General features: G+C 39.7%; 1 protein-coding gene across 4 annotated transcripts in view; it reads right to left on the bottom strand.

Annotated features, from left to right (window-relative positions):
• The window catches only part of CHRM3 (cholinergic receptor muscarinic 3), a 461,598-nt gene that overhangs the window by 54,695 nt on the left and 387,778 nt on the right, over window positions 1-19,125 (bottom strand). The window contains exon 1 of one of the 4 annotated variants that reach the window (XM_006117425.4): window positions 576-1,639. The exons of the other annotated variants lie outside the window; for them this stretch is intronic. Within the exon in view, the coding sequence (XP_006117487.2) occupies window positions 576-589 (14 nt within the window). The 5' untranslated portion in view covers window positions 590-1,639. Of the gene's footprint in view, window positions 1-575; window positions 1,640-19,125 lie in introns of those variants that run through there. 4 annotated transcript variants of the gene reach the window in all.

Genomic DNA, 19,125 nt, shown 5'->3' with positions numbered 1-19,125 from the left:
GATAAGCTGGAGAAAAGTGCCAGTCTAGACGTGATTCTCCGGAAAAATAAGCCCTTTTCCGGAGGATCTCTTATTCCTACTTTCAAGTAGGAGAATCACGTCTAGATTCTTTAAAGTAGGAGAATCACGTCTTATTTTCCGGAGAATCATGTCTAGACTGGCGCTTTTCTCCGTCTTATCCCCAAGCTGGAAAAAAGCGGCAGCCATGTTAATGCAAATTCCGTGGGGGATATTTAAATCCCCCGCGGATTTTGCTATTCCAAAGTGTCTAATCTGCATCCTTTTCCCGGAAAAGGTGTGCAGTGTAGACACAGCCTTACAGATTTAGAGCTGAATCTGGAATCTGGTCCTTCAGCTCCAAAATGGGGGGCATGAATCTGCATTCATGTTCTACTCCCCATAATGATCCAATCAGCAAACCAAAATCAACGATAATTTTTGGGTGTGTGCTACCTTAGGCATTGCGCATATTCTAAGAAGCTCCAGAAACATTGTGCACTACAATCTGAGCTAAAGAAAGACTAGTTGGCATTAGTAGCCATTTGAGGGAGACAATTATAAAAAGAAATAATTACCTTATGTTTATCATTCACAAAATGTGTCAGCTGTTTCTTCAGCTTGGCTATAAGCAAACAAGAGAATAACAACTGGTAACTGGTTTGTGAAGGAAGACCTTCTTTGGTAGGATATGTTAAAATAAAAAGAAGCCACAGAATCATTATTAATTCTCACATACATTTATTTTCCTCCTTCTAGTTCTATATTCTCCCCATGATCACTGGGAGAAAATTTGATATTCTCCCCTATTTCCATAACAGTCATGTGCAAAATTGAAAATGTCAGCCTGAACATCTATGTAATGGTTTTTCAGTAAAAGCAAAAATTGCATATAAAGAGTCAACCACACCGAGAATACTAATATCATCATTGTGATGCCCAGTGCAATAGTATTTCTGGTTGGAAAAAGAGACATTTCAACATATTTAAAAGCCTTACTGGTGTGCACTATTACCAGTTAAAATACAGGGGAGAAATGCATTTGACTTTATCATATGCAATTGCAGCTTCCACTAGTATTGACATTGAATTGTACAATCAGAAAGATGCTTCAGTGAACAGAAACTTCCATTTTATAGTGCAGAGACACATTAACAAATATGTTTTCTGGGCTTCAGATACAAGCAAGCAGATTAAAATGACGTTCAGTGAATTGCTCTGTAGATAACCTTAGAGCACTTTGGGAACACTACTGAAAACATTCTACATATTCTTAGCCTTCCATATCAGGTAAATGCTCTTTCATACATGTCTAAAATTTAGACTTTTAGGATAGACCCTATCCAATAGACAGGGTATAGTTTCTTCAGAACAGTGAACAAACTATCTTTATCAAGTGGTTACGTGTTTGTCCTTATGGGCTTAATAGAAAATGTCCCGGCAGACCAAAAACAATGATCTCATGCAGCTCCAATGAGAAAAGTTGTGGGCGGATCTGATGACATTTGGAACCACCACACAATCTCCACATTCGCCAGGCTATGAATTTGTGATCTGTGCGGGGGACAAAGGAGTAAGGCTATGTCCCCTGCAGCATCAGGATAACATAGTCCTTTTGGCTCCAGTATTCGTCCTTTCTGGAGAAAAACAGATGGTGGATCTCTATAGTCACTGATCCTGCATACCCAACTCTTCCACTTCACTTGTTTGACCCCTTTGTCACCCAAACCTCCTGCATACTTGGGAAAGAAGGGAAATTATTTGACGGGAATGCACAAAACTTGTCCTCTCTTTCTGCAGAGTTAAGAAGAATAGTTTAGTGGATAAAGCACCAGACCACGATGTTGGACACTTGTGTTAAATTCCTGTCTGAGCCACACACTTTCTGTGTAGCCAGTGCATGATTTATCTGTGTTTTGTTTCCCAGTCAGTAAAGTGGGTTTAATATTCCCCTCCCTCATCAAACCCCATCAATGATTCTGAAATACTATGATCATGAGGGTCATAGGATTACATAAAAGAACCTATGAGTGTAAACAAGAGGCTGAGGGAGAATCAGGGCTTAAGGAAAACACACAGAAATAAAGAAAAAGCTTGAAATTCTCAAAAGATGCAATATGAAAGTTCAGTATATGAATGTCAAGTGCACATTCAATTTCAGTTTATTGCCAAGTGAATTAGACTTGGAGAGCAACCAACTCTTCCTCAGGGGAGGTTGAAAAATAATATATTTATTATGGAAATAATATATTCATTTGAACAAACCAAGGAAGAAAATAGCAGCATATTTTACAAAAACATAAACATACTGACAAGTGATCTAGGAAGTCATGCTGAACAGGTTATATCGAACCTGTACATTGTCAGTCTATTGAAACAAAGTTTAGCACTTCTCTTATTTATTAATTATTATTATTATTGTTTTACTATACAGTAGGTGGATGACTAGTCCCTCCTTTTTGAGATTGGAATGATATTTAGAGAGAAACGAGTTTTAATTTCAGATAGTGTTTGAATCCCAGCATAGAAATATCACTTGAACCTGAGCAATGCTGCTCTCATCATCTGAAACTGACATGGTGCCTCCAATAGATAACACACGCTTTTGTCCAAAACACGGAGGCTGTAGACTGGCAAGATTTTCTGCAAAAGTGCCTGCTTTTGAGCAAAAACTTGCCAGCTGTCTACACTGACCGCTTGATTTTGCGCAAAAGCACTGACGTTCTACTGTCCGAAATCAGTGCTTCTTGCGCAAATGCTTTGACGTTCCCGTTCGGGCAAAAGCCCTTTTCCGGAAATGTTTTTGTGCAAGAAGGCCAGTGTAGACAGCTAAAAACTGTTTTGCGCAAAAAAGCCCCGATGGCAAAAATGGCGATCGGGGCTTTCTTGTGCAAAACTGTGTCTAGATTGGCACGGATGCTTTTCCGTTAAAAACATTTGCGGAAAATCATGCCAGTCTAGATGTAGCCAGGATGGGTCACCTCTCTACCCCGAAGGATACTATAGAAATAAAGTTACTAGCAGTGGCGTGACTGTATTAGTTATCAACATTAACTTGATTTTGGAGTTACAGTTTGTGGTGGTTGATTTTCAAATGCTCAGCACACAAAACTGGCACTAGATTTTCAGAAGAGCTCAGTTTCCATTTAGGCTCCTAAATAAGGACTAGATTTTCAAAAAGGGCTATGCTCTTAGATAATTTGTCATCAGACATTCTTCTGGAGATGTTTTAGGGGGCTACGTTTTAAACAAATGGCACAGCATGACAGAGTGTCAGTAGTGGAACATGACTGCTTGATTGCTGGTTAGCTCATTGTAAGTGTATGCTTTTAGTGTTGCAACCGCACATGTGACTTCCTATGTTGGCACTTTAAAGTATGGCCCCTTCCAAATGGTACAAAATTAAATTGTAAAATATAAGAAATCTGAGACACATGGTGCTTGCTTTGCTTCAATGCTTACACAAGGTGGTGTGTATATAGGTCTATGAGAAAGCTGCAGCTGAAAAAATGGATCTTATTCCTTTGACCTTGCCTTCTAAATGAAAAGATGCCGGACTATATAAGAAAGGGTAATCCAAATGTATATTCAGCAGGAATGTTGCATCTGAAGATGAAATGTTGTCATGGTAGCTCAGAAGTCACTGTAGTAAACCTCATGCATACACACAGTCTGAACTACTTATAGCAGGCTTGCTGATCGAAAGCAAATGGGGCAGTTGTCCCAGGGCCTGGTGATACAAAGGACCCAGATTCTTGGCTGCTCATACTGCTACTGTGACAGTAGCGGGAGCCCTGGACCCTTTAAATTGCCACTGGAGCCCCTCATGGTATGCTGCAAAGAGATCTGAGGGCTGGCTCCACCCCTTCTGCTTGAGCCCCACCCCTTCTGCTTGAGCCCCAGCCTTTCCAAGAGCATGGAGCCAGGCCCCTTGCACCTAGTGGGGCAAGTCTGTCACCTCCTCTGACTTATAGTTATTTCCAGAAGAATGAGCGGACATAGCCTCACCTGAGTGTTCTTCACCTATTTAATGTCTTCTTGTCAAGGAAGCCTTTGTTCTTCTCAAACCAATTACAAAATATCAATAGTTTCACATTAGCAAAAGATCTGTGCCTTTCCGCTGGACAAAACTGACTCTTGAGAGTTATAGGAAACATTTAATTCCTCTGTGTACTTTTAGCCGGTTTTGAGTATGTCTTCATTAAAAAAAAAAATAAAGGTGAGTGGCATGTTCTTATCTCGGGTTGGCTGATTCAGGTTAAAGTAGCACTGATGATTTGACAACTCAACTTTAACTTTGGCTAGCAAGTCAAGTTAAAACGTACAGGAAAGCCTGGAAATTAATGTAAGCTGCTACACTGAGTTAAAAGCCAAATTTTCATCTCTTCATTGTTATTTTAAGCTGTTAATTTAGCTTAGTTAATGCGCACCTTTCTTTTCTTTTTTGAACTGAATATATTCTCTTTAGAGAGGGAGGGTTGGGAAAGAGGGAGAGGGCAACCTCATGGTCTTAGGTACTGGAAGAGGGTTGTGAGGTCTTTGTAAGGAATGCCCCTTTTTCTTTTAATGAGGGCAGGGTCAACGTGCCAGATCACTGGGCAAAGTCACTCTCATGAATCAAAGAGATGACAGTTTAAGTGATAAGATTTACTCTCTACTTCCCATCCTCTTCCATGGTCAGCAGGAGAGGCAATGCATAGCCAGCACCAGACCAAGCAATGCATCTGTTTTAACTTAGGGTTGTCATGCTCAGAAGTCCAGATTGGTGAAAAAATATTCTGCCATCCAAAATTGTCCAGTTGAATTAAGATGGCTGAATATTCAGAATATTAATGATGTCTGACTCTTTTTTACCCCATCCATGTATATCTAGTACTTCATTTTAATCTTAACTTAGATTAATAAATGAGAACATTTTTAATACCGCTTTATACTTTTCCATGGCTGAAATACTAAAGCTCTCTTCAATTTGTCTACAGCACAGTCCATATGATTCTATATGCAAGGTATCCCTAAGAACACTTTTAGAAAGCAGTGAGTTATCAAAGCAAATGAAACATTTGTTATTAGACAGAAATCCTTCATCGATTACTTTAGACAACTTTTTTTTATGAGAATTTTTGCTAAGACATACCTGTTTTTTAAGGACTTTAGGAAGCTTAAAGTGACACCATCAACGTGAAATTTGATAACTAAAAACAAATGCATTCCAGGTAGTTTCAGATACAACACTTAATACTCTCTGCCAATTTTTGTGCCAATCATATTCCAAAATCTTTAAACGGTTTTACAACATCTTTCTTTTTTTACTTGTTGTTTGTGTGTATGTATATAAAAATACCCTCAGGCAAACAATAGCTGAAACAGATGAATTATACAAGGATGACAGTGATACTGACGTACCCAAAGTGTAGTCAAAATACACAAAGTAAATAAACTGTCACTCAGATTACAGGAGAAATATGTTTCTCTATTATTCCAGTTAATTTACAACAGCAGAGAAAAATCACTGAAGGGTCCTGACATAAATGTCAACTATTGTTTTCTTTTTTTTTATGTCTGTTGACAAAATTTTTAAATTCTCCAACAGATTACAATAATTTTCAACCTATTTGACTTGACAATGCCTGATTTAAGAATATGAAAATTAAGAAAATACATCACTTTAATTTGTATTCCTTAGAGTGAAGTTCAACCTCTGTGCAGACCTCACACAATCATTGTGCAATATTTAAATGCCATGTTATTTCTGGGTTGAGCGGGGAAACGATATTTATTAGTAAAAGTAAATACTTCCCCGTGTCCAAGGAAACTAATAAATGATGGAGTATTTGGTAGTATGAAAATGTATGCAAATGTGGCCATGCATAAATATGTCCAAAAGAATACAGGACCTGATTCCCCCTTGTCTTGTATTTTCGGTAGTCATTTACACCATTGTAAAGTGAATGCAAATGGTAGCACTGTACAACCATTTTGCACATATGCCAATGGTGACACAAGGTACAGAACAGCAAAGGAAGAGGCTTAGAAACTGCAAGTGACTTTAGTAGAGTGAGGCTTTTATCCCTCATGAATAAACTTGCAGCAATACATTCCAGATGAACCAAATGCCTTGCATGCATTAATTCGGCCAAAATTTTGCATAGAAAAGAATCAGTAGAAAGAATCTGCCACTTATTCTGGTTCTCAGCATTGTAGAAAAAGGGAAGTTTACCCTGGCTCTGAGATATAGGTTTAGTCTGATGCCCTTCTTCAGCTCTGTTGTGCAGGACATTTTGTTACATCAGTTAAACCTTTTGACTTGGACTCTGTTTGCTTTTTTCAGGAAGAGACTCTCCAACAGTACCACATTACCTCATTGAATAACTGTCACACACTTCTTGAACAACCATGTAACATCTTGAAGTGTACAGTACTTTGTTTAAAAAACAACTCTCTAAAGGTCAGTGATTCCGAAAATATTATTACACTAAAATACACACTGCTAACAATGATACTGCAAATAAAATGATGTGAACTCAAGCTACAAACATTACATCTTTTCTATGACTATGATTCTTGCCAATTGTTCTGCAGAAAACACTGGTAGGTTTGAGCCAAATTTCCATTAGACAGTTTATGTTAAAACAATATGAGTGCCATTCATAAGGAAGCAAAAATTACAAGGGATGGTGTATCATTTTTGTGCAGAACGATGGGTCCAATCTTGAGAGATACTGAGCACCCATAGCTCCCACTGAAATAAACAGGATCTACAGATAGGAATGTGCCTTATATTATAGGCAGAGCTGATAATGTGCCTATTATTAAGGTTGCCTTCCTCTTTTCAGTTGCATATAACTTTGCCAGATTTTAACCATTTGGGCTGAAATGTTATGCATCTGTTTGCTCTGATTATTTTAGTTATTTTAATTACAAATTGACTGGAAATGTCTGGGAACAAGGCTAGGGAAACAAACACTGATTGGCACATGTTAAAAATGAAGGTGACCTTTTGAGAATTGCTAGTGCATCTAATGCTCTGAAACATGATGTGATGCATGGCCAAAAAAGGGTTAAGCATCCTGCAAGATAAATGACCCAAATTCTACTTTAAGGATACAGCAGGAGATAATATTTTTGTTTGTGTGTGTTTGCATGTATATTGTTAGGGACTAGCAATATAATTGAACAGCTCTTATTTATACTGTATTCATTTCTCTTTGAAGCATAGAGCAAATTGTCTGTGAATGAGAGACAATTTTCTTATGCTAATCAATATAGCTAATTACTGGTGATGCTTGGGTTTGGAAGGCTCCCTGACTGCTGCATAGTCCTGTCTTTTGTTCACTCGGGACTGAATGATCAAGAGGCTGCTGGAAGAATGTATACAGACTCTTGAGACCTGATTTTTTTTTAAATATCAGATCTGCTTAAGGACTCATGCAGGGGAAACCTAAGGCATAAGGTTTCAGTCCCAGGATACCCTGGTGCCCCTCAGATAGACACTGAATTGATAGTTCTTATAGCTCAGTCCAGGGTTATTTGCAACTAAAAGCTCACCATCTCTACTATGATAATCTGATCTTAGAACTGTACTTACAGACGTATGCGTATTTTGATCTTTTAACCGCCTCTCCCTTTTTTTAAAATAAATTTTAGTTAGTTAATAAGAATTGACTCTAAGCATGTGTATGAGATAAGATCTGAAATATTCATTAATTAAATATTCATTGGGAGGTAATTTGTCCAGTCGTTTGGGACTTTAGAACTTTCTTATGTGATGAATGAGCTCTTCAGTGATCCTCATCACATTTGCCTTGGGTGTCTGGGTGCTGTCCTAATGCTAGGTTGCTTTAAGGGAACTGTGTTGTTGCTTTCTGGGTATTCAGTAAGAGGTTGTTTTGTGCTGGTTTGGTAAATTGCAATATTGGAATAGCCACCAGCTTTGGGAATGTCTCTCCCATTCTTTGCTGTTTGGCCCTAATTGAGTAACCTCAGCTGTCTCCCCAAGAAACTCAATCATACAGGGACATGAAATTTGGCAAGGATGTGCCAAACTTCTGTGTCCAGGACGTGCTTTCATCATCCCTGTAGAAAGCCATCAAAAGCTAGCCAACCTATAAGTCTTTGAAAACAAATCTGTTTCCACATGATCAATAGAGATCAATTAGAACATTACAACCTAATCCCCGGAAGAATCAGTCCATCTGAACATATGTGTGAACTGTGATTTTTAAAGGCTGGTAACTCTTTGCTGTACTCTCAATGATCCCCTACATGTGCACAGTTTAAATGTGGAAGACATCTGTAGTGAATGCAGGTTGGACAAGAAGAGGAACTGACTGGAGGCAGGAGAGTGGGACAAGGGCAGAAGGAAATTGGAACTAGGAGTTTGCAGATGGGAAGAGAGTGGAACTGAGACTGGAAACAAGAGGGCTAGACCAAGTTGGTGGGACAGGAGGCTCAAACCTGACAGACAATTGAAGGAAAACTGGAACTGGCTTGACAAGGAAAATGTCATTGGCAACAAGTAGGATGGAGAGAAGGGAAGAAAAGTCTGATGAGAAGCCTGGGTGTGGAGGGACAACCCATACTAAGAGACTGGGACAAATAACCATTTGGGAGGGAGAGACACTAAGACTATAGTAGAAGCCCAGGGAGGGAGGCTGAGACAGGGAACTTGGGTGACTGGAGGCTTAGAAGGAGAGGGACCCAGATTGAACAAGGAATCAAGAGATGGGAACTGAAAGTGCCTGGGCAAAGAACAGAGACAGGTCATGAGGGGAAGTACGTGTGTTGTCATGATGTGGAGACTGGAAGTGGTTGGTGAGAGTAGGGCTGTGTTGGAGACTAGGATGGGATTACAAATGTAACAAGCAGAGATTAGGACTGGTGAGATGATGAGATTGGGCCTTGGAGAAGGAGACACTTTGGAAGAGGCAGATCTATATGTAAATTACATTATAAATACATTATAAAACTTCTACTAATGTTACCTTGCTTTTTGAATGCTTGAATTTGCAACTTTACTAATGATCTTTTAACATAGATTTTGTGTGTGTAATTTCTACATCTAGGTCGGTTTCCAGGAAGCTTTCCAAATTATGGATTCTATGCTAATTTTGTCCATGTATTTATGTGTTTATATTTATGTTATGAATATACTATGTGGCTCTTAAACTGAATACATTAGTCTATTTTCCATGGAATATGCTCAGCTATATTCTACCAGATGAAAAGATACAATTATAATTTAACATAATAATAAAACCAATACAGTTTTAAATGGAAATGTAGCATGAAGGATTTGGAAGGAACTGAACAAAATTAAATAAGCCTTTAAGAAATACAGGCTGAGAATGCTGATTTCTGATTAGCAGTAATAATATTAAAATATATTCCAATTTGACATTTGGCTTAAAGTTTCTTATTGATTGCCCTGAAGTGCCGCTAGAGAGCATCACTCAGACAGAGACTGCTAATCAGAAAAGTAATGTAAATCCTCAGCAGGAATGTTACCCTTTTGAGAAAATGAACAATAGGTTGAATGTTCCTGGCACAAAATTTCAGCCGTTTTCAATTTATCGTCAATCTTTCGATTGTAAGAGTTTAAATTTTGACTTATAATAGTTCTGATGTTCTGCAAAAGAAACATAACAATGTCTTTGCTGAGAGAAGGAAGTTTCTTCATCATTGAAAGCTTATATTGATCGTGCAGGACTGGAGAAAGTGTTATTAAAATGACAGAGCAAATTAACTTGTTTGATAAAATATCTGACAGGCTTCTTGAATCCTATGACTATTTTAAACAGTAATGATAGCTCTTCAAATATGCCATTCTTAATAATTCATTTTAGTCATTTTCTAAACAAATATGAATTGCTGATTTCTCAGTTTAACTGATTAGCATTATTCATACTGAGGGGTGTTTTCTTCTTCTTCTTCTTATTATTATTATTATCATACTTGATTGTTTGTATTGTTTAATGTGAAAACAATAGTATACATTATCTACAGCAGCTTTACACCAAGAAATAAAATATATCGTAATATTCATGTCAATATCATATCAAAACTAACAGACTTGTTATACAGTCTAGCTCACTAGAATTGATGCTGCACCATGAACTCAAAGGATTCCATTGTGTATAGACTGGATAGCATAATTTCTGCACTGCACAGGAGGGAACATGGATGGTATTTTTGCCATTCCACATTTGTCCCTGGGAAATCCCTCCTTTTGCAGTATTTCTGCAGTGCAGCACTAATAGAAAGGAGTCTGCTTTCAGCCTCCTGGCATTCCCTTAACACCACAATATTCTTTTGCAGCCCCGTTTCCTTTTGGGCTATAATTACCTCATAGCTGGCACTAGTTCTACCTGCCTCAAACAAAAGAACACATTTAGAAAGAGTCATTATTTTCAGCAACTACTGCGTGCTGAATACTTTATGTCCTTGTGTTGCTTGCTTGGCATAGGCTGAGAAACAAAATGGTAAGCAGGTGGCAAAGTTCCACAACTGGGAAAATGTCACCTACCAGCATATAATAGCTGCTGAAAGTTTTATAAGCTTACGTGCTCCAAAGCTCAAAAGTAATCTCCTGATATGTACCAGACACTGACCTCTGCTTCTAGAATCCCCCTTCCTTCCATTACTGCCTATCTTTTCCTGGATTTCTGAGCTATTCTCCCCCACCATGCACAAATTTAGAAATTCACGGATAAATTTTCTTCCCAGCACCTAGATTGAGTAGCACAAATGGATGGCAGGGATTTCTTAAGAGAAGGTAAATAGAGTTGTCTGCATTGGCTGGAAGACCCAATGTAGCTCTACTAAGCCTGCCACTTCATGTAGGGGAAGCAGACAAAGAAGGAACAGAGGATCTGTGTAGCATCAAGTTCTTCAGTTCTACCTTCAGCCTTTTCCTATCCTAGTCCTCCCTGAATTAGATCTCCATGGGAATCCCGAACTGAGCTGTGCTCTGTATTCCCTGTGTGGTCTTTGAGGTTTTACTGTCAGAAGCCCCAGGAGTTAAAGGGGTCCCAAGGGCTGAGAGAGTTTTGGAGAATAGGATTTGCTTTCTGTCTCAGTGCTTGTTAAACTGAGCTCAGTTAGAAGAATGGTATCTTTAAAATAGGTCTGACGAAAGGGTAGCATTGAAAGGCAGTACATGTAATTACCGCACCCAGCAGGAGTGATGAACTATAAAAGGCATACAATACATTATAAATTTGATTAAGTCATCCTTCTTTGCTGCTGCCCTCTGCACTAGTTAAGAACAGAATTAAAGCATGTACCTGCAGACTTTGCACCATATACTTTGGCTACACCATCAGGACAAAACAGCTACTACACAGAAGTCTAAGCAATGTATTCTATTTGTTGGTTGCAGCTTGGGCATCTTTCAGGTTATTGGTTTAAGTGATTTAATGTCTCCCTGGCCTCACAAAAAAACCCTCCACAATTTTTTCCTATGGGCAAAACATTAGCCTGAACATTCCAAAATGTAAACGTGAACTGTGCACGATCCTATTTGCAGTTGCTTTTGAACTTGGCCCATAAGAGACATTTTTGATGATTTAATTCGTTCTTTGAAGTCTGTTTCGATGCAGTTTGTTGTGGAACAGTTTGAATTCCCATATTTTGCTTTTATTTCTGGGCAACACATTTTTTTATTCATGGATAGTATATGACATTATGTAAGTTAAAAATAACCAGTTTATAAGCAGACATATATGGATCTTGAGATCACCAATTCAAGTGCCCGTATGTGAAAAAATAAAACAACAACAACAACAACAAACAGAAGATGTCAGTACTCTTAGGATATGTTTACACAGCAGCATTATTTTGGAATAAAGACTGTGTCTACACAACAAGCCTTTAGTTCAAAATTACGTGTAACTGGAGGAATTCTTACTCACAGTAACTCTCATTTCATTAGGAATAAGGGAAGTTGAAGGAAGAGAGCTCTTCCTTCCACTTCCTGCTGCGTAGACAGCACCAAAAGCCAAGTTAAGCTACTTCGACTTTAGCTACGCAATTGACGTAATTGAAGTTGTGTAGCTTAATTCAAGTTTTGCCCTGCTGTGTAGATGTACCCTCAGTAGGATGATCTAAAGATAAATCTCTGAAAATAGGAGGCATTCCCACTATGATTCTAACATGTAGAAAGGTTATTGTTCATATTTACCCGTTTCCTGTCATTTTTTTTTATTGTTTACTTAAAACCTAAAACTACAAACCTCAGCATGACCGTTATACTTGTCTTACATTTTTTCTCTGCAGGACCACTACATCCCTGGCCTAAGACATTCAGACCCATTGATACTGACAACTCGGTACTAAGAAGACTCATCCAGACAGGCTTCTGAGGTAAGTTTGCAGTATGGCTCCATCTCTCTCTCTATAGTTCCAGCTATTTATCCCTTATCAAATTCTGATATGCTTAATTACATAGTTTTAAAGTTCCACTCCATTCCCATTCAACTAAGATGTATAGGGTGCTCTGCAACTCCAAAACAACAAGGACAAAACCAGAAAATACATACATTAACACATCATGAAATATGTAGTCCTTTTTGTGCCATCAAAATCATATCACAAAGTCTAATGTTAATGATTGCAAGGTAAGGGTTAGGATAAGGAATAAAAACAACTATTAAAAACCTGTTTGCGCATATTTTCCCCAGTGATAAAGAATAAAATAAGAAACAGAAATCCAGAGCATAGGTAAGCAGAATCACTCTGAAATAGCCTTCCATGAGGCGTCAGTGAGTCATTAAAGGAAGAGTGCCTACTATTCTACATCTGCAAATTGCCTTCCTTTAGCTTTCAGCTATACTCACTAAGCTGTCTAAATGTAACAATCATTTCTCCTCTGAGACCAAAACCCAGGACTTCAGAATCAAAAGAAAATAAAATATGGACAAATAAACAGGAAACTACAGAACAAACACATATCCGCCTGCCCCTGAACACAGAATCCTAAAATAATCCCCTTTCTATTCTAAAATACCATAGCCTAGTGTTTCTTTAAATAAGCAATAGATATCAATACTCAATTGCATGTACATTTAATTAGAATCTAGTTATGAACAGAAGTGAAAAATGAGGGATGGCTTTATGTTCTAGCCTTGCATCTATCAATAAAGGGCCAAATCCTGACGTTAATCTAGTTTTACTCACAGCTAAGTCAGACAAAACTCCTGTTAGCTTAAATGGGAGTTATTTCATAGAATCATAGAACCATAGAGCTGGAAGAGACCTCAAAGGTCATCAAATCAAGCCCCCTGCTCTAGGCAGGACCAATCCCAACAAAATCAATCCGGCCAGGGCTTTGTCAAGCCGAGACTTAAACACCTCTAGGGATGGAGACTCCACTACTTCCCTAGGTAACCCATTCCAGTGCTTCACTACCCTCCTAGTAAAATAGTTTTTTCCTAATATCCAATCCGGACCTCTCCCACCACAATTTGAGACCATTGCTCCTTGTTCTGCCATCTGTCACTACTGAGAACAGACTCTCTCCATCCTCTTTGGAACCTCCCTTCAGGAAGTTGAAGGCTGCTATCACTTCTGCAGACTAAACAAACCCAACTCCGTCAGCCTCTCCTCATAAGTCATATGCTCCAGCCCCCTAATCATTTTGGTTGCCCTCCGCTGGACCCTCTCCAATGCGTCCACATCCTTTTTGTAGTGGGGGGCCCAGAACTGGACACAATACTCCAGATGTGGCCTCACCAAAGCCGAATAAAGGGGAATAACAACATCTCTGGATCTGCTGCCAATGCTCCTCTTAATGCAACCTAATATGCCATTAGCATTCTTGGCTACAAGAGCACACTGTTGACTCATATCCAGCTTCCCATCCACTGTAACCCCCAGGTCCCTTTCTGCAGAACTGCTACTTAACTGGTTGGTCCCCAGCTTGGGATTCTTCTGTCCCAAGTGCAGGACTCTGCACTTGTCCTTGTTGAACCTCATCAGATTTCTTGTGGCCCAATCCTCCAATTTGTCAAAGTCACTCTGGACCCTATCTCTGCCCTGAAGCATATTTACCTCTCCCCCTAACTTAGTGTCATCTGCAAACTTGCTGAGGGTGAAATCCATCCCCTCATCCAGGTCATTAATAAAGATATTGAACAAAACCGGTCCTAGAACCGAACCTTGGGGCACTCCGCTAGAAACTGACCGCCAACCTGACATCGAGCCATTGATCATTACTCTCTGGGCCCGGCCTTCTAGCCATATTTCTATCCATCTTACCGTCCATTTATCCAATCCACATTCTCTTAACTTTCTGGCAAGAATATTGTGGGAGACCATATCAAAAGCCTTGCTAAAGTCAAGGTATATCACATCCACTGACTTTCCCATGCCCACAGAGCCAGTTACTTCATCATAGAAGCTTAATCAGATTGGTCAGGCACGACTTGCCCTTTGTGAATCCATGCTGACTATTCCTAATCACTTTCCTCTCTTCCAAGTGCCTCAAAATGGATTCCTTAAGGATCCCTTCCATGATTTTTCCAGGAACCGAGGTAAGACTGACAGGCCTATAGTTCCCTGGATCGTCCTTCTTCCCTTTTTTGAAGATGGGCACTACATTTCCCTTTTTCCAATCATCCGGGATTTCTCCCGATCTCCACGACTTTTCAAAGATAATGGCCAAAGGCTCCTCAATGACATTTGCCAACTCCCTCAGTACCTTCGGATGCATTAAATCCGGACCCATGGATTTGTGTACATTTAGCTTTTCTAAATATTCCTAACCTGTTCTTTACCCACCCAGGGCTGTCCATCTTCATCCCATCTTGCATCACTTAGCGCATAGATCCAGGAGCCGATCTTGTCCGTGAATACAGAGGCAAAGAAAGCATTGAGTACTTCAGCTTTCCCCACATCATCTGTCAGTAGGTTACCTCCTTCATCCAGTAGTGGCCGCACATCCTCTCTGATCACCTTCTTCTTGTTAACATGCCTGTAGAAACCTTTCTTGTTATCCTTCACATCCTTAGCCAGTCGCAATTCCATTTGTGCTTTCGCCTTCCTGATAACCCCCCGGCATTCTCGAGCTATACTTTTAAACCCCTCCCTGGTCATTTGTCCAAGTTTCCACTTTTTATAAGCTTCCTTTCTGTGCTTAAGTTCACCAAGGATTTCCCCTATAAGCCAATCCGGTCTCCTACCATGTTTTCCTCTCTTGCTATGCGTTGGGATGGTTTCTTTCTGTGCCTTCAATAAGACTTCTTTAAAATACTGCCAGCTGTCCTGAACTCCTTTCCCCTTTATGTTAGCATCCCAGGGGATTCTGCCCATCAGATCTCTGAGGGAGTCAAAATTTGCTTTTTTTAAGTCCAAGGTGTGTATTTTACTACTCTCTTTTCTTCCTTTGGTCAGGACACTGAAATCTACCATCTCATGATCACTGCTTCCCAGGCTGTCACCCACCTCCACTTCCCCTATTAGTTCCTCCCTGTTTGTGAGCAGAACATCAAGCTGCACACAGCTCCTGGTTGGATCCTTCAGCACTTGTGTCAAGAAGTTATCCTTAACATTCTCCAAAAACTTCCTAGATTGCCTGTGTACTGCCATATCGGTTTCCTAACAGATGTCAGGGTGATTAAAGTCCCCCACAAGAACCAGGGCCTGCGATCTAGAAGCTTCTCTCAGTTGTACGAAGAAAGCCTCATCTACCTCATCCACCTGATTTCATAGCTAAGTCTCTGTAAAGTTGATGGACAGCTCACAAATCAAGAAAGACATGACTGAGCCATGCCCATGAGGGTGTACAATCTTGATTTAATTTGACACTGCAAGTGAGTTCCCAGAGTAGAGAGAGGAGCAAGGGAGAGGAAAGAGAAGGACAAGCATCACAATAACAAAATCAGAGGAAACACTCCAAGAAGAAATGATACAGAGACAATGAGAGATGAGACTCTGAAGGGAAGAAGGCAATTCCAGATTGAAGAAGCATATATGAGAGTTGTTGACATAAATGAGTATTTATGGATGAGGTCAGTCAAGGATAAGAAAAAAGAATGAGACCAAAAGCTCTATTTTTGCACATTCCTGTTTATTTCATACTACTTGATTTTGCAATGGACCACATATGCCTGTTACACACTTACAATCAGAAGCAATGCCCTGCAAAGACTCGTTTAATCTTTCCAAGTAGCCATGCTGCTCTGACCTCTTTAATAGCATTCGCTCCCATGACAACCTCTCTCAGACTCTAAATCCATGAACAAACTGCTTTTGAAACTGTCCAATGGGTAAAGCAGTGACTTGTGAAATTTACCCTCACAACCCTGTAACATTCAGGAGAAAAAAGGAGGCTGGGGAGATATTACAATGATTGGCTACAGCACATTGATTTCCACCACATAAACCTCATAAATGTTTGTTTAGGTGATTATGATCAACCTCTTTTTTGAATTAATAGTCTAAAGATCACCGAGGGACACATTTTCGACAGACTCATATATTACATGTGCATAGCAACTGCATTTGCATGCAATTACTATATGTCTCATGATGTTCTGAAATAACTGACTATATATGCAGAGATACATGCATAAGTTAAAAGAATTTTTTGGAAGATTTGGCTCAGAAAATATAGCCAAAGCTTTCCTCTTTGACTATTCCACAATTAAACAATGCACTATTCAGGGTTAAGGATAACATTTTAAAAATCCACACATATTTAGACATGAAAATGAACAGCAAAGAACCCTAACCAACTTGAAATTTGCACAGTAGTAACACTCTATAAAATAATTTAATTATGATTAAGGCACTTAAGTGTTTTTAGATCCAGTTTAACTGTTTTTAAGGCACATCTGATTTATTCTTCCCCTGGTGTCATTACAGGGCAGAGTAAAGGTGGTTTTGGGGCCCTTTTTCTATTCCTCAATATGTTTGGATTTCTTTTAAGTTTAACCTTAACTATGAATTTTGTGGTTTTATAATCATGGATTTACGATAATTGCAACATTCTTATAGTATATTTTACTCTAATTTAGTAATGTATACTGTCAACCTTAACTCTATATTAACTCATTTATGTGTAGAAATGTTAATTAAGCTACTAATAGCTTTTATAGAAAACAAATCTAAAGGAGTCTGGTACAACTTCAATGAGGATACTGAAATCTACTTAATAATCACTTTCACTTAAATCCACAAAGGCAAACCATTCAAATTTTAAGGCTTCTAACTCAAAAATACATGCAATTGTACCTCATTCACAGAGGGTACGTCTAAACTACATGGCTCCGTCAATGGAGCCATGTGGATTTGTTGTTTTGGCAAAGGTAAATGAAGCCGCGATTTAAATGATCGCAGCTTCACTTACATTTCCATGGCTGCCGCGCTGAGCCGACAAACAGCTAATCAGCTGTTTGTCCGCTCAGCGCGCTAGTCTGGACGCTCCCCTGCCGACATCAAAGCCCTTTGTTGGCAGCCCCGGTAAACCTCATCCCACGAGGAATAACGGGGCTGCCGACAAATGGCTTTGATGTCGGCAGGGGAGCGTCCAGACTAGCACGCTGAGCGGACAAACAGCTGATCAGCTGTTTGTCGGCTCAGCGCGGCAGCCATGTAAATTTAAATGAAGCCGCGATCATTTAAATCGCGGCTTCATTTGACTTTGCCTGTGTGTCTAATCTACATGCCTCTGACGACAGAGGCATGTAGTCTAGACACATGCAGAGTGTCCTGAGAAGAGTGTGCAACTAATCCAACTCGGACCTAGAGCTGTGGTTATATATAGGTCATTAGGGCTACATCTAGACTGCAAGCCTCTTTCGAAAGAGGCTTTTTTTTTTTTTTTTTTTTTTTTAAAAAGCCTCTTTCGAAAAAAAGCATCTGGACTACAACTAGTACTTTTGAAAAAGAAAGCTTTTTCGAAAGAGAGCACCCAGGCATTCTGGATGGTCTCTCTCAAAAAAGCACAGTTTGCATTACAGAGCACCTTTTTTCGAAAGAGCACTTTCGAAAAAATGTGTTCTTCTTCGTAAAATGATGTTTTCTGTGGTCAAAAAACGGCCGCGTTCTTTCGATTTACTTTTGAAAGAACGCGGCGGCAGTCTAGACGCAGGGGAAGTTTTTTCGAAAAAAGGCCACGTTTTTTCAAAAAAAGCCTGTAGTCTAGACACACCCTGGGTGCTTAAAACCATAACTATTTAGTGCCTGAGCTAAAGAAATCAATCAGAGTTAGAGGCATAGTCACTTTTGAAAATCCCACTGGGTGCCTAAAAGTCCTTAATCTCCTAGCTGGAAGGAGCAGGCCTTTATGCTGACCTGCCATTGGACGGAACAAAACAAATTTTAATCTGTGGGGATACAACTGCATGAATTTATACACTTTAGAATTCTGTACATGCTCCACTACTGAGGGCATGTCTACATTAATCAGGGGTATTACTGCACTGTGGGTAAAAGCAACAGTGCTATCTAGTCCAGTTTAAAATAGCAGGGAAGTTGTGGAGGTACCATCTTGAGCAGAAGCTAACAGTGTGAGTGCATATTCAGGGGGCAGTAGGTGGGCTTTTCAGACTTCCCTGAAGCCCATGCCACTGTGCTTTCACCGTGTTGGTATATCTACGTATGCTTCGGTCACACCTTTGATTGCAGTGTTGACATGTCCTTAGAATAAACAACATTTTTGCATATGATTTATTTAGGGCACAAGGTATTCACAATGATGGAGCCCTCAAATGCAATCTTGCATACAGAAAGGGAGCATCTGAAGAAGTGGGCTGTTCCCACGAAAGCTCATGATACCATCTACATGTTTCATTAGTCTATAAAGTGCTACCAGACCATTTGTTGTTTTTTCTGTAACAGACTAACTCAGCTACTCCCCGAACCTCCTAAAATCAGCGGTGTTACCCCTGCAGGCAGGTTGTACTTTGAAGGGGCTTGAGTCTGCATTGCTTTCTGCTCAGGCACAGTCCAGAGGGAAAGCTGTCAGGAAGCTAGTGGCAGGCCCTTGGTTCTCAGCTGCTCAGCTTCAGCATAAATTAACATCCCTTCCTTCTTGGGTCTGAACACAACCCTACCTTATCTGGCTCACCCCAACGTGCCTCTGCCCTTCTTTATGCTGGAAGGAGGGATTCTGGCCATCAATACAGTAGT

The sequence above is a fragment of the Pelodiscus sinensis genome, chromosome 3 (genome assembly GCF_049634645.1).
Source record: "Pelodiscus sinensis isolate JC-2024 chromosome 3, ASM4963464v1, whole genome shotgun sequence".
NCBI lineage: Eukaryota > Metazoa > Chordata > Testudines > Trionychidae > Pelodiscus > Pelodiscus sinensis.
Note: the sequence above shows the minus strand (reverse complement) of the source record. Positions and strands in the feature narration are given on the sequence as shown.